The sequence below is a fragment of the Parus major genome, chromosome 1 (assembly GCF_001522545.3).
Source record: "Parus major isolate Abel chromosome 1, Parus_major1.1, whole genome shotgun sequence".
Lineage (NCBI taxonomy): Eukaryota > Metazoa > Chordata > Aves > Passeriformes > Paridae > Parus > Parus major.
Genome location: NC_031768.1, coordinates 62,438,920 through 62,455,465, shown reverse-complemented (window position 1 = coordinate 62,455,465; position 16,546 = coordinate 62,438,920). Strand labels below are relative to the sequence as shown.

At 37.6% G+C, this 16,546-nt stretch overlaps 1 protein-coding gene across 4 annotated transcripts in view; it reads right to left on the bottom strand.

The window, feature by feature from the left end:
* The window catches only part of RNASEH2B (ribonuclease H2 subunit B), a 42,152-nt gene that overhangs the window by 2,084 nt on the left and 23,522 nt on the right, over positions 1–16,546 (bottom strand). For 2 of the 4 annotated variants that reach the window (XM_015638461.1, XM_015638470.1), the window contains exons 6-11: positions 14,504–14,568; positions 13,203–13,308; positions 9,990–10,068; positions 9,157–9,199; positions 4,012–4,092; positions 1,305–2,048 (exon numbers count right to left, since the gene is read on the bottom strand). In XM_015638461.1, coding sequence (XP_015493947.1) covers positions 1,941–2,048; positions 4,012–4,092; positions 9,157–9,199; positions 9,990–10,068; positions 13,203–13,308; positions 14,504–14,568 — 482 coding nt within the window. In that variant the 3' untranslated portion in view covers positions 1,305–1,940. The other 2 variants (XM_033514932.1, XM_015638480.2) reach the window with 2 other exon arrangements.

Genomic DNA, 16,546 nt, shown 5'->3' with positions numbered 1-16,546 from the left:
CAAATATTCAAATCACCAACCACTTCTACAAACAGAACTAAGTTTATTACTTAAGACTGGAAATGATGTGCCAGTTTGACCCTTACTAAGGGTCCCTTAGTCATTGCTTGTATTTCCATGTTTTCCATGCCCACTAATGTCAACCCATTTGCTATGCAGTCTAAAAGAGTGAAAATGTTAAGAGTTGCTTAATCCCAAACAAACAACTATAAAAGCATCACAGCTCATCAGATATTTACATGAACATGTAGAGATGTCATGTTAACCCAGAAAATGAAATAAAGTAAGACCACATTTCTATAATAGTGCTGGCATATTGCTCCATACTATGCTAATCAAGGAAGAAATAGCAAAGCAGCACTTCATAATGACCTGCTGCTACTGCTGGCCAGGCAGGGTAATTATATTTAAATCCTTATTGTGGTAGGAAATATTGTTTTATGCACTTGGCACCATATGCTCTTCATAACTTCTTACAGCTACAAGCTGAGGAAGTTTCAAGGTTACTAAATGCATTTCATGCTTTCCCAAAAGGAAAAGAGTTTTTGTTTTCATGTGAAAGCTCTAATGGTTTTTGGAAATGGCTTATTTTTTTTGTCATGCACAAATTCCTGCTCAACCAAAAGCATAGTCACTAATAAAATTATTATACTGGTAAGTTACAGCATAGCTGACAGCTGAAGTCGAGATGTGGCACAAAAGCAAAATGCATCCCTGCACAGGGGAAGAACTCTAGACTTAGTCCTTGAGCACAGTAGAAGATGTGAAAGGCATGTATAGAGCAAGAAAAAATAAAACCTGGCACCTCAGATAAGAAATCAGCACAAAGGCCTCTCATTTCTATCAGATTTTTCTAGCTCTGTGATTGAGGGAAGCTGCAACATCAGCTATCCCTCTAAATACACAGGAATATTGTGTAATGATGAAAGAACACGGAAAAGAGTGGGTAGTGCATTTGGAGTAACAGTCCTACCTTGTGCAAATTTTGTAAAACTAAACCTTATCTAAGACACTCATACTTAAGATTTTGAATCCAACGCCAAACAGGATTTTTAAAAAAAACACCCCACCCATTCTTGCCTTTAAATCAATTTTTCCCTGATTATTTTCGTAAGGACCTCTTGACCTTGGAACTAAACATAAAAATACCCCTATATTGCTATGTGCTAAGAGATTTATCACGTAAAGCCAAAGAGATGCCAGAAGTCTTTAAGGATTAAAATTTATACACAGGAAAATACCAAAATCACTTAAAAAATGTGCTGAAACCCAACCTAACTCTTGAAGCATACAGCAAACACAAGTTTGTTACACAAAGCACTTTATTGCATTACATGTACACTGACATTCATTGCCATTTGTTTCCAGTAGATTGAAAACAACCCAAATCCCATACAGAGAGTGTCTTTGCTCTGATAAAACGCCAACAATGACAAGGCTTGCATCAGCGCTAATATTTGGGTCAAAATAAAAATGCAATGGTGCCATCCTACTTTGGTGTAATAGTGGGTAAAAAACTTCAGAAAATTTAAAAAAAATTACGTTCCATATGAATTAAAAAAAAAAAATCATTGAAGTGGGGCAAGTTTTCAGCCTAGAATGAAGTGTAATGGAGAAAACTCTGTGGTGGGCTTGACTAGGCTTGCTCTAGAAGGAGCACAGTACGGTACCCTGCTAAGCCTTGCTTCTCAGCTCACAGCACAATATTAATGCAGCTGAGCCATCTTCCCAATCCAGGCTGGAATATCTGATATCATGGTGCTGCCTTGTCCCACCAAGACCCAACAGCTCTGTGCCCTGCCAGCTCACAGACCTCTCCATCACATTCCCCACATACCCAGACATGCCCTGAATACACTATACTAACAAAAAACTCCAGGAGACATCTTTAACTTAACATAAAAATAACCACTGTATAAAATTCTTTGAAGAACAAGTCTTTATTTTGATGTTTTAGGTTTGGAGCTGAAGAAAGAAGAAATGGATTTCATTCCACTCTTGTCAACTTTGGCCAGAGCCTTCTGTGCTGCAGACATCTTGGTGTTTGTCTGTGAGTGAAATGATAAACAGAAACAGTTAAACAGCATCTCCATAGGAGGGAAACAGATGCTACAAACTCCTAAACACAGAAGTCAAGCGATAAGTTGAATTGCTTTTTTAGAATTTTTTTAGTAGTACAGCCATAAAGATAATGTTATGCAGGCTTTGAATTGTAGGAAGAAAACGTTAAAAAACAAATTTGAGATTATTCAAACTGAAGTATACTTGTCATGATTTACTTAACCTCAAACAAAGACAGAAAACCAACTACAAGGACAAGGAGGTGAAACATCTCTCCTTTCTGCAGAATGACGTATCCCAAATCAAATGTTTTCTTTGGGATAATCCTTGAGTGTAGATTAAGAGGAATAATGCATGCAATAGAACAGATGCATTCTGTACCCTCCAACTCAATCTCATGATTATGCTGTCAGCAGGCTGAATTACAGACCTGCATTACGGATGATGAATAATTCACACTGATTTACTATCAAAGACTCAATGCACAGTGAAATAAAGGGAAAAGAGATGTAAGAACTAGTAATGAAGAAGGTAACTAACGTTTGCAAAGCACTTTTGAGGCCACTGGGACAACTTCCCAGACATCTACACCTAAAACACATTTTATGAACCACATTTTATAGAGCTGACCTCTTTTCTTTCTTGTATTTTAAAGTGTTATGTTTTAAATCTCTAGCTGCTTTCCCTATTATGAAAACTTTGCATTGACCTTTCTTTATGACACTCCTCAGTCTGCAGGACTTCCCAATAACAGTACTTGGGATCGGCTAGCTGGTTATGGATACGATGGAGATAGGCAACAACTGTATGATTGTCTGTGTTACTCTACAAACAAAACCACTGCCAAAGTATTTTAAAAGGAGTAGTATACTGTACAGAGTCCAAGGGCTATCTTTTCTTTCCCAGATTCTCTCATCAATGTGCTTCATTATTTCAGAAGTGAATAATATTTAATGTTAAAATGAATTACCTCTCCTCAGTTTATTTCTATCTTTATGCTAAGTTCAAAAGCAATAGTATATATTGTGGGGAGGGGGGAAATATGCATATTTTGAACGATTTATCACCTTCACTTAGGGGGCAATCCTCTTACTTCCAAACTAAAATGTGCAATAAACAAAAAAACTGGGGTTTTGGGGGGGAGGAAGGAATGCATCTGTCACCAGCTGCTTCTCTTTGCAAAGGGATAACGAGTAGTCAGCAATAGACTGAAGGTCACAAGACCAGCACAGCGGGCCTTTTCAGTTCCCCATGGATTGGAGGAAGATTCATTTTCTTTTAATGTTCAGAGAAATAAGCCAGTACAAGCCTCACAGCTTTGGCAGACACAGAGAGGATCTATTTCTTTTCACATCTCTGTTGCTCTCCTAGGAATAGTACAGTGGCAGGCACCGCTGGACTCAGATTTGGATTGGCCTCCAAACATGCGTTGGAGCTGGCAATCAGTAAGTTCTGTGTTGATTTAACTTCATTAAGTTGACATAAGTAAGTGCACAAGCAATATTTCTAGGTAAAAATAAAGCCTGTCCTAGCGTCCCTTGGAATTTAAGTAAATGCTGCAATCTTCGTTTGTTTTTTGAGTAACTGAAATTTACCAGTTGCTATCATTAAGCCATAGGATTTCTCATCTAAAGATCTCAAAGAGGTTTGCAAACATTAGCTGAGCACCTTAACATGTGCGTCTGAGTCTGCAAGGCTCACTGAAATGTTCACTGCTGAAATACAGCCCAGCAGTAATAGTATAAAACAGTTCAGAATAGGAAACTAAAACTGTCAGTCAGATTAAGCCTGAAAGAAAAGTTCAAAGAGATATAATTACAGATGACAGACAATTTTGTATTTGTTTTTTATTTGTGATGTGTTTTGAAGGAGAAAGTTAAGCACTCTGTGATAGTATTTGCTATTAATCTACACTTCAGCAAAGCATGTATGAATGCAAGGCCTGCTTACCTTTTTGGTTTTCAGATTGTCGCTGTTAAATTTAGTATAGTCTTCTCCTGGTTCCACAGGGACATCTGACAATTTCCTTTTCTGAAATGTTAGAGTGAGGAAGTTGCTCTGTCAACCACTTTTATGATGTACACACATGGAAGTTCAAAGCTTTGGCTTTAAAATGTAACCATAGCACCAAAATAGGACTGGCACTCAACTGAAGAATCTGCAGCAAAAGTGGAAGATTTCTGTCTGCAATTGTCTTCTCTACATGTGAATTTAAACCATCTTTACAGCATTCAGAAGAGAGCATTCAGTGTCAGGGGAAGCATTTTCTTCCTAGCCTTCTGAAGAACGACTGCTAGAAATCAGCCATGATTGTGACTTTGGTGTCAATTTAGAGAACTTTCTGGAGCAGCTGTTGGAAGTTAGTGCCTGATAGTCAAGGAAGTGTGGTGCTCATGATCTCATGGACCTGTGCAGCAACTCCAGTGTTGTAGCTATCTGCCAACACAAGCTGGATCACCACTAGGTGATCACTAGATCATCACACTAGATCATCATGTAGTCTGTTGTCTGTTTGTTCACAGCCTTTAGAATTAATTTGTTTCTACAGGCTGGCAACAGTGAAACACTGCCCCAGCTCCACTGACTGCTTCATCACTTGGATCCAACAGTACATTAAGAAGTTTGACTCTGCACGTGCTGTGTGTGCCTTCTAACTTCAGAAATAATGCACGTGAATGCTTCTCGGCACTTCACATGATCAGGCTGTAAAAATGAATATTTCTTTCCATAAACTGAGCATGTGTTTAGTTTAAAGGTGAAAACTTTCTGGTATGTTTCCAGAAGGGAAAAAAAGTATGTAGTTTTTTACAACACTGTATTTTTATTATTATTATATATCTGATATTACTACCCTGTCCTTAATATCCTGTGAAATCTAGACCGCGGCCTTCCCAGCTTTTGTGCCAAAGAGAGTGATTTTGCAAGCAACTTGGATGGTACCATACATTTTAAGATCCTGTTTTATTCATTGTGTTTATGGTGCTTGTGATATCTCTCTCTCTCCCTCCCCCTCCCTCTCTCTCTTTGGCACAGAAGCCAGGTCTGCAGCCTAGATTTCTCAGCTCTTAGAACCAGATCCAACTGCAGCCTTTTCTTTTGATTTCAGTGGAATCTGGATCAGCCTCTTTAGGAGGCTGTTTACTGTGCTGTGATTACATTTTCAAATGACAATCTAATGAAGAATTACTTTTCTCCTCTTTTTGGAATCCGATAAACAAGTTTTTAAAACTTACAACAAAAACGTTTGCATTTCAGCAAAACATTTGCTGTTTAGTTGTAGCAAAGCCTACATATTCTTTGTAAATGTCTCTCATCATCTGCCAATGGCCAGACTCCCTGTGCTGAGGACATCGCACTGTGGACAGTGCGATGATTACAACACAAGATCAATGGCTTAACATTAATACAAAGAACATGCAATTTTGATTTAATCATTAAATCACAAAGTGAAGGCTGTACCCAGTTTGTTCTTGCTCAAGAAAGAGAATGTGTCGCTGCTTTTTGGCTGATCACTGAATTTGCTACTTCAGAGCCTAATGTGATGTCCCAACTTGCAATTATTTTTCCACAACAGGAAATGCTTGTTAGAAACCTCTTATTTTGCAATAATCATATATTATGTCTGTTAATACACCTTGCCCCCATGAAGAGACATGTCAACACAAGTGATTAAAAATGGTCTGAAGGAGACTAGAAGTTTCCATGTATAAGCCTACCCTGCTCCTCTGAGATTGTGAAATAAAGGAGTGTTTTAATCTCTGAAGTTGCAAAGACTTAAACACAGAAACATCATACACACCCTGGTCAGTGCTCTGGAAATTAATCAGATCCTCAGCAAAATCTCACTGCCCAACAACTGAACAGTTCTAAGCCTCATTTCCTCTGCAACCAAACTGCTGAAATAAAACTGTTTTTAAAAATAGATTCTCAGAACTATCCCAACGGTATAAAAGCTATTCGTACACAATATGGAATGTACATCACATGCAGTTTAATACAGTTGTTTTAACATGCTTATATAGCTAATGACTATCAGTTGGCTCCTGATGTCTGCTTAATATTTCTTACAACGCATAAAGATAATTCTTAACTGAATCAAAGGGCCAAGTAACTGTGCAGCCAGAACAACTGTCCAGCCACATGGAAATAACATAGCTATGGATATCCATTGGAGAACAAACGCTATTAATAACAGTAGGGCTCAATTATTCCTCTATGTGCTAGCTGACATGCTGCTAAACAGAACAGTCACTGAACCAGCCAGAAATGAGGTTATTTTAGATTTTGTTTCGGCAAGTAGCAGGGACATTGTAGGAAAGGCCAGCGTGGTATGTAATTTCATTTCAGCAGACAAAGGCTGCCCAGTTTAACTTAAATGGAAAGGATAATCGAAAGTGGGGTTATTGGTTCCAGGGGGGGCAAACTTTGCAAACCGTATGCCTTACTTGTCTAAGGCAGAGCAAAGGGACTTGATGTGCGAGGAAGACACTTGGAAGGTAAAATAAAAAGACTGAAAAAGTGATTTTGGATCTTTTACTTCAAACAAGGTGAAAATCTTGGATGAAAGAGCTTCTCAGACTAAACACTATAAATGCGGCTCCTTGCTCACACAGATGCACAAATATTCCACCACCCCCATCCATCCTCCAAAAAATCCAACTGACACTAGGTGTAAGCAGAATTCTGCAATGGATGGGGAAAAAAATAGACTGGGGGAAAAAGAAATATTAAAAAAAAAAAGATTGGTTTAAGGGTCAGCTAATACTGGGACTAAGAACTGCCAAAAAGTCAAGCAGAGTTAGACCTTGGAAAGGAAATTAAAACAAACAGCACAAGGTTGTTTAGCCACAGAGGCAAAAAGAGAATTAAAAAAGAGAAAGTGAAGCTGTTATACTGTAGGAATTGGATATATATTAAAGTTAACCTATGTGTGGACCCAAAATGGAAGAACTCCTTTGCCTCAGTAAATCATTTTCAATAAAGATGAAGAGGTTATGTACAGGGACAGAAGAGAGAATAGAAACCACTCTATTCAAGATAGAAGTCAAACTCAATATGCTGATCCAGCTGGAAGACTGCATTAGAAATTACATGATGAGAGGCAGAACCTGGCCTATGTTCTATCAGGCAGGGACCATATTAGTGCAGAATAGCCAAGGACCCATCTCTAATGTAAGAATGAAGAAAAAGTGGTAGTGTAGGAGTCACAAGAAGAGAGAGGGGAAAAAAGTGAAAAGAAGGAAGAATAATTAAAGAGTAAATGAAACACAGAATCATAGAGTGGTTTGGGTTTGCAGGAACCTTAAAGATCACCTAGTTCCAACCCTCCCACCCTGGGCAGGAGTACCTTCCACTAGACCAGATGGCTCAGAGCCCCATCCAGCCTGACCTTGAACACTGCCAGGGATGGGAGTTCGCAACATCTCTGGGCAACCCGTTCCAGTGCCTCACTACTTTCACATCTAGATTAAACCTACCCTCTCTCTCAGCTTAAGGCCATTGCCCCTTGTCCTGTCACTACATACCCTTGCAAGAAGTTTCTTGCCAGCTCTCCTGTAACCCCCTGAAGGTACTGGAAGGTGCTCTAAGGTCTCCCTGGTGCCTTCTCTTCTCCAGGCTGAACAACCCCAACTCTCTCAGCCTGTCTCAGCCTATAAACAAGGCAATGCCTACTAACTTGTCTTTATTTTCTCAAATATAACACATTTTATGGTGACAGAATGTGAAGGATTGCCAGAGGACTTGACATGGTGCCACTTAAGCAGCTGAAATTACAGAAAACAAATACAGCATAAGAAGTTTAAGGTAGGTGAGAAACTGGGAAAAAGGGAAACAAAGGCAAATAATGCAGAAAGGGATGTCATTGGATCAGATGGAGATTTAGTTAATTACTAATTAAAGATAATAATAGAATGCTAACTTTTGCTGAATGTACACCACTGAGTAGCATTATGAACACCTAAAGAGCTTTTAACACTGTGAAAAAAAGTCAGGGAACCTTCAAGACTGAAAACATTAAAACCAGATTAAGTGTACAGAAGAAATAAAAGGTCATGTACACAGAAACTCACTGCATGAATTTCTTATAAATCTGAGAACTGATCAAGTAAAAACTGCAGTAGAAAAAAAACCAAACCCAACTGTGTGCCTTAACTATTCACAGCACAGCAGAGAGCTATCTGATCCCACATCAATAGAGGCAAATGGGATTCTAGTCTGTAATGGGACAAAGTATTTCTAGTTAAGACAAGAAGGGAAGAATGCTATCATATTGCATGAGTAAAGGTTTTATAAGAAATAATTACACATTTTTCTGGTCACCTGCTTTGAAACAATTGAATTCATCTTGGAATAGCTGTAAAGAAATTTCCAAAATGAGGGAATGAAAAACCCATCTTACACAACCAAGTTGGCTTCTCAAAATGAAAACACAAAGCATATATGTTTTCCCTTTACACACTGAGAAAACTAATGTTAAGGAGGGCAAGGAGCCATTTCAATTCCAAAAAACAATGATAAAGTTAGCACAAAAGGGCAGGGGAATAAATTGGCCAAGAAGAAACTCAAGGTGGAATTTACAGAAAGGTTTCTGAACATCAGAGGAATGAGGTTATAGAACACTCTTCCAAGAGAAGTAATGGAAATAAAAAATCCTAATGAGACTCAAAGTGAAGAATGGTCAGTGTATGAGAGATTATCCAACACCGTTGTCTGGGAATCCATGACCCAGGAGGTCCCTTTCAGGGTCCTCCAAAATTATATATGAAAGAAAACCTATGAGGTCATATTGTCCCATCAACCTCAATAAAACTAAATAAGCAAAACACATATGAAAAAGACTGTTGACCAAAACCATAAAATATGCTTCTCTTTTTCTTTCCCCTTTTTTTTTAAACAGGAAAATCAACCAAAATACTCCTTTATTAAAAATATGAGTGACCTGGTAAACTTCTTGTGTTATTTTAGACTGGCTTTTCACAAGGCCTTTCACCTTACTTAATGTATTGTACCCAGTGCTTGGTCTGGTCCAATTTCAATAATAGCTCAGAAAAATTAACTTAAAACTCATGTATCCATATCTTAATGTTCTCCTACCTTCAGTGGTGGCTCTGGTGCTGGGCTTCTAAGTTCTGGGAGCCTGCAGAACAAAAGATTTTAAATTAAAAATTAAGACAGAAGAATTGCACAATCTAAAGTTTGGAAATCCTTCTTCATCAAAGTTGGTTTAGTTATCAGTTACTCACACATGGCAAACACTTGCAAAAAAAAGCAGCTCATGGACTGTATATCTGACTTATGAAACTGTTCAGCTATGAGGCTTCAAGCTGCAAATTGCACACTTTTCCCAAAGGCCACCATAACAGAAGCCTTTGAACAGAACTGAACTGATGAGTACGTACAGAGTCCTAGTGATGATCCAAGCCAAGCCTGCTGCTGGCAGAGAACATCAGGATGAGGATGTTGGCTCACCTTCCAGATTTAAATACAAACTAACACAGGTGAGATAAGTATGTCAAACCCAAGCAGCACTAAGTGAGAGGGAAAAGGAAAGAGGACTGGGGATAAAGACTCAATTCTTGGCTCTGCTATTTGTGCTTGACAATTCTGGACAAACTGCTTTTTTGGACTTTCTTCCCACTTGCTTTAAAATAGGATACATTACTCAAGGTTTCATCACACAATGGTGGTAACAGACATATCTGACTTTAATATTACATCTCCCCCAGCTCACAGTCCCTAACACCACAGGAAAGCCAAAAAGCCCCCATAATGTACATTTGAAAAATCACATTTAAAGTGTGGCAAATATAATCTCATTGTGCCATTCATTGCAACTTTGATGAATAAATCTTAATATTCAACAGAAGTGATTAAATGGACATTAATCCACGCCATGAAAACTATAAGCTAGCAGGAACAATACTTACCCCAAGTATTTTAACAACTCCTTACTCAGATCTTCAGGAATATACTCTGATATTAACCCATGGGCATACCGTACATAATCTTCAGGAAGAGGTCAGGGAGTGGAAAGGAGGAGAGAAAGAATATTCATGTTACACAGTCACTGTTGCTTTAGCCATGTTGCATGTACTACCATGAGGCACAAGGTTGAATCAATAGTAACAGACTCCTAATGGATACACTGTGATGCTTCTCTGTGTCGAGTAGTTTATGTTATATGACACTTGTAGGTTTATTTAAAAAGCGAAGACTTACTGCACTCACTTTGTCAGCACATGTTATTAATATCTGCTGCATGTACTTTACAAAAGCTCTTCACTTTCTGAGAGTACTAGATATCATGTATTTTTCCGGAGAAATTAAATTTTAAAAACCTGCAAAAGTAAAAAGCTGACTCAACAGAACATGCAATCATTAATTTTAAAGCATCTGGATCTTACAATTATTTGGCAAGGGCTTCAGTACTAAAGAACATTTTCTGGCTTCAACTGAAAACAATTAGATGAGACAATGAGTCTATTTCAAAGTCTTGTACTTAATTTTCAGTACTTTATAGAAAATGCCAAGGCCTATCTAAACATCACTGGCAAGACAGGATAATTATCTGTGGAAATATGAACTACTAGAAGCTGTTTTCAGTACAGGGCACTCCTGCTATAAATGTTTTTCTGAGACACTGGGGGAAAAAAAAGTGGTCCTTTTATAACATGAAGTCCTAAACCACATCTTTTCCGGTCACGTTCTACACAAGCACTTACTGATCATGGGCTGGACTTTTTAAACTTGCTGTTGTTGAGGCTGCTAGGGAGTAACTGCACCCATGCACAGGAAGCATTTCCCAGATAGATATTAAGGTAAAATCTCACCTATGAATTCCAACTCCAACAGGCCAGTTTATGTGTTCATATGCCTATGCACTTAGAGAGTTCAGAAGCACAAGGTATACCAACCTTAAGGTAAAAAAGAACTAGTTCTTTAGTGCCAAAGATAAATTTCTCTTTTGTTTCTTTTTTCCATTTTCTTTTTTTTTTTAACCTGAAAAGCCCAATGTAAACTGGCATTGAAGGAGAAAGCATTAACAAACTGACAGCAGCAAACACATTTCAACTATACTGATAATAAATTCTTACTATCACCTATCTGCACTTCTCCTTCCTTCACTGCTTAGTTAATCAAAGATTTTTCACTCTCTAACCCCACTTTAGGGTCAGGAGAGAACAAGAAATAATTCCAATGCAAGACAATTTCACCTCAGCACTTAATATGTCCAATTTATTGCTTAAGAAAAATATTCCCATCATTTCACTCTTTGCATTATGACACTGAATGGTGAGTCCCAGTCAACTGCTATTATTTCATACTAAATAAAAAATCCATTCCCTTTCCATTTCTGACTCGAAGCAATCTTCACTGACTTCCTTTACCAATTTAAAAATACCTCTATTTGCCTCCTAGGGAGTCTGTGTTCTCACCCTAGTGTAGCTTTGTTATTAACCTTTTGTCAAACATCAGGAATACTTGCACATCTCCCTTCTTCTGAATGTAATAATCAAGTCTCATATGATAAACTTCCCCTACTACCTCTCTGCTCTCATTATATCCTCCCCTATTTTTGCCCTACAGTTGTAGATGCTAACTACATATGCCCACCTATTTTTAAGGTACTGAAATTTCATAATACCCCTATGAAAGCAATTCTTTACAGAAATAAATTGCACTGTCACAGCAATGAAAGGATCAGACAAGAAAATGAGTCTTATTAGAAATAAGTGTTGAGTAATGTCCATTTGACTTCCTGTCATTCACCTTGCCACAGTGGGAGTACCTCCAAAACTCACCTACTTTAAACCCCAGTATTCCAAATTTCAATGGGGCTCTGTCAAACATGAAAACTCAAGTTTTTTAAAAAGACTATTATAACCATGTCACTATAAATAAAGAGCACGGTGGAAAAAAAACCACTGCAGATTAAAATTTAATTCTAAATTTCAGAGAAAAAGTATTTAAGCATAGTCAAGTTGTTGCCAGGTTATCAGAGAGATTTAAACTTGAAACTTTCCCCTTTCTTTAAAAAAGTAGGGGCTGGGAAAAAAACGAAAAGCTACTGTGAAGTTAAAGTCACAAGTTTTGCAATTTTGTCTCTTTTTAAAAACAATATATTACAATCTCTGTTCTATAAAACTGTCTATTTGCCTCTTAAATCTCATTTATGTTGCTTCCTTTAATATCATTACTTGGTAGCTCATTTTCCACTTTGTCAGCAAGCTGCTCTGTTTCTTCTTAATTTTCAACAGCATGAAGACTTCTGAATGTCTTTGTAATAAAAAAAAATTTTCTTTGGTTCATCTTGCTCTAAACTGTTCTTAATTTTCATTAACATCTGAAGATTTTATTCCGACTCCATTTTCAGGTTTATAGAATTTCACATCAGTAACATTCAGGACATTGTCCTTCCCAGCAAAATTGTGAATAGAAGCAAACAGGCTCCCACCAGACTTTTTGGTAACGGGATTGTTACAATTTAATATACCTATTATTAAAATTTTGACCTTAATAATGACACATTTGTGTATTTGTAGTGGGTTGAGGCTGGTAAAACACCATTTTGTGCATCCACAAAAATCATCCAACTCATACATTAATTGCATAAAGTAATGTTTGGACCAGGAGCCTTTTCTCTGTGACCATGACTTCGTAAGATCTCTTCACCATTTTGAAGAATTCTATGAATGCAACATGCTAATATCCCATGCATCCTAATAAAAATAATAAAAATAATAATGAAAGCAATCAGGTTCTAACACAGACTACTGAGTGGGAACTCATATATATTATAAATATAGTTCATTATATTATTTATTCTTTAACACAGTCTCAGTTCAGCAAAGCAATTCAGCATATATTTCACTGAGAAAAATGTTTCCACCTTGAACTGTGGAGAAGTTAAGAGAACCCCAGCTCAGACCTACTGTTAATTACAATGTCATCTGATGAAGATACCAAAGAACTTGGAAAAGCCAAGCCACACAGTCACAACTTATACGGAATTTTCTGTACAGGGAATAAATTTACTGCAAAGGCCAATTTCAATGTATTTTACTTTCTAATCATGTATTTTATCTCTGCTTATGTGACTTCACAAAAATAGAATTCATTACTATGTTTAGTTTTCTTACCTTCCTGAGCATCTGTAATCTGTTTACTGTTGATAAATGTACTTGCAAGCACCCTTTCACCTACTGATATATTGTTGCTTTTAAGTGCTTTCACTGTTTGATTAACCTACAGAAAACCAAAGAATGAAATGCCTGTATCAGTATTGTTATGCACATGTTAATGCAGTGACAAAGCTCTTGTAATTTTGTTTCAAGCATATAAAACACTCAAGTTATGGACTGTGGTGAAATTTAATATACATTTGTAATGACTAGCAGATGAGCTCAAAAAACCCAAAGAAACTAGCATGTCTTTGAACACGTTGCCGTGGCAACACAGCACCACTTTTGCATCACCCTAAGATGAGCTGAGCTGGTCAGACCCAACAGCCATGATTATACAGGTGAGAAATGCACCTGCTCAGACAGCACTCCTGAGCTCATTAGGATGGCAAAGACAGTCCTGGTGGAAATCAAGGATTAAGGACTTTACTGTGCTAGATCCAATAGAGAGAGAACTGCCAGATGAAGATATTTTCAACAACACAAACAGGTAGCTGTTCCCATGTAAATATTCAGGTAATCATTGCAAAACAGGTATTCACTCCCATGCCTAATCACTGCAGAGAGTGGACCAGATTTTGTGCTTGCATTGATTAATCTAAATGACAAGGCCTCTTCATCATATGATGCATACCATCTTTTTCTAGAGTGGCACTGTATTGAGGGCACATGTGCATGAGTAAAATGAAATTCACCTTCTTTATACCAGAACAAAGACCCCATCAAGTTCAGCTGTAACACTAGTTTATTTCTGGCATACTGTACAGACCTCTTGAACAGCAGCATGGCTGGATCAGGATAATAGCAACCAAACCAGGACCATTCTGAGTGAACTCTGCCAAAACTTCAGGAAACACATTTGTAGCACAAAACCAAGACAGCTCTAGCCAGCTTCAAAGCTGGCAGAATTTAGAAGCTGTAGCAATCAAAATTCTCCTCTTGCCCATCTATGAAAGGGACAAAGCAAAAGCAAGCCCCTCACCTTATGCAAAGGCTACAGAAATAAGCTGACAGCTTCTTCCTACCCCCACCCCATAAGCCTCTTTCATGGCCAGTCCCATCAAAAAGAGAAATGCAACAAGCTTGTTAACATCTCTAACGCCTGATCACATTCCCAAGTGGAACAACTTGGCTGTGATGTCTGTCCTTCTTGGACAGGACACATTCCTTCAACTGCAACAATGCAAATATGAACAAGCTAATAAGCATTTCCATTTTAAACATATAGCAATTTTTAAAGCAAAAGATAAACACAATACCTTTTTCTTTAACCACTTCAGTGTCTTCTCTTGGCTGTATTTGTGGAATTTCTGACTGCCAATCTCTGAGAAAAAACAAGAAAGGGGAAAAAAGTTATGTCTGGTTTGGATTGCACTTTCAATACCTTTAAAATCTTTTAACTTGCAGATACAATATAAAAGTTAATTTGCATCTTGCACATGTTTGATATCAGGGCAATAAGTTTCAAAAATATTGGAAGCAAATAAAAAACCAAACCAACTGGTAAAACAGACTGAGCTGATATGAACAAGCCTGAACAATTTAACAGTTCTTTATTTAGTACCTAATCCAGAAAAGCACAGATTTTGTTTATTTATGTGTAATTTTGGGTTCCCTAAATTCACTATGACTCTTCTAAGCTCTTGTAGTTTCACTTCACTGCCCAGTGTCACCACACTGGTGATTTTAACTTCCTAGTTCACAACACAAAATGTTGATTCCACTATTTATTTTTTTGAAACAGATTATCTTAAACTTTTAGGTACTGAATTCCAGCACCTAGTAAGGGGCCAGGACAGAGTTGGTTACTGAAGCTAAACCATCCACTTTTTCAACAAATCCTTTCCCTGTCACTTCTCCTCTCTCATGTCAGTGACTAAAGCAGAATTTTTACTTCTATCCCCCTTTTACATAATTCAATATAATGTTAAAAAAAAATACAGAATCCAAAATAGCAAAACTCACTCCTTGTGGGAGGACGTACATGATTCACTCATGATTTATGGAGCAACACAAATTAACTTGATGATATAAGAATTTCAGAGAGTGCTTCCCCTGTGATAATGAGGGCATCATGAACACTTGTTATTCACATGTGATCAGTTATCTGGAGACACACAAGCTCAAAACACCCAGGCAAAAGAGAAAATTATGAAGGCTCAGGGAATTTCAGTATAAAAATTCAGTATTCACTCACAGAAAGCCACATTTGGGAAATGGAATCAGATGCCTAATAAGATTCCACAGGAGATTTTGGAGCCTGCTGCTTCAGTGTTCCTTTAACAGGTATTTCAATAAGTTTTAATCTCCTGAATACTGTTCCCATAAATACCTACATCTGTTTCATGTCATTTACTGATATAGTGTCATATTCCAACACTCATTTCATGGATTTTCCTTCTCCCCTGGCAAACAACAACATATTATTTATGATTCCTTCAGCATTTCCTTCTTTGGGGTTTATCTTGGCTCTTCCAAATTGCACACAAATAGTGAACTATTATGTGCTCTTTCTGTGTGCATGGCAGGGGGTATGGAGAGGTCGAGGAAAGCTGTTTGTAAGATAAAAGTTTAAATCTGTCTCAGCAGATGCACAATAGCAAAATACAAAAATTCTTCAGAGCAAAAATGAAAAAAAAATACACTAATATACACTGTGCTTTATGATGAGCTGCAGGTAAAACAATTAGCCGTGACATTGTTGGCTGCAGGTTTTAGGAGTTAGAAGCTTCTAAATGGCTCTGGAAGAAAAGAAACAGAAAATGGAGAAACACTGGATACTTGAACCTGCTTCTCAAAGGGCTAACGTGGTTTGGGTTCAAGTACAGTGAGTACAATTCATGGATTCCTCTCTTATCTACGAAAGTTCGAGGAAGGGACATCCTCTGGGCATCATCCCCAACCCATGCTGTAAAGTAATTCTAGTCTGGATTCCCAGGCAGACTCCCCCACAACAGCATGATTCAGAGTGACTCAGGGAAAGGAAATGTAGAACTGTGAAGCCATTTTCATTAAAACATGTGAAAAATAATTACACTGAACCCTTCAGAGATCACTTTGTTTGAAAATATTTTGTGTGCTTGACAGTTTTGACTATTAAACTCTAGAAACTGACAATATTTGAGACCTCTGAAGAATTAAAGTGAGTTATGAAAGTCACAAACTGCTGACAAAAGGATTCAATACTGGAACGTGGATTTAACATGTGATGCACATTTGATATTGGTGAGAGTTAGTGACTAGGTTTGATAATACGAGTATATATTGGAAAGCCTTTTGTTCCCTAATGTGTCTGGTGCCTA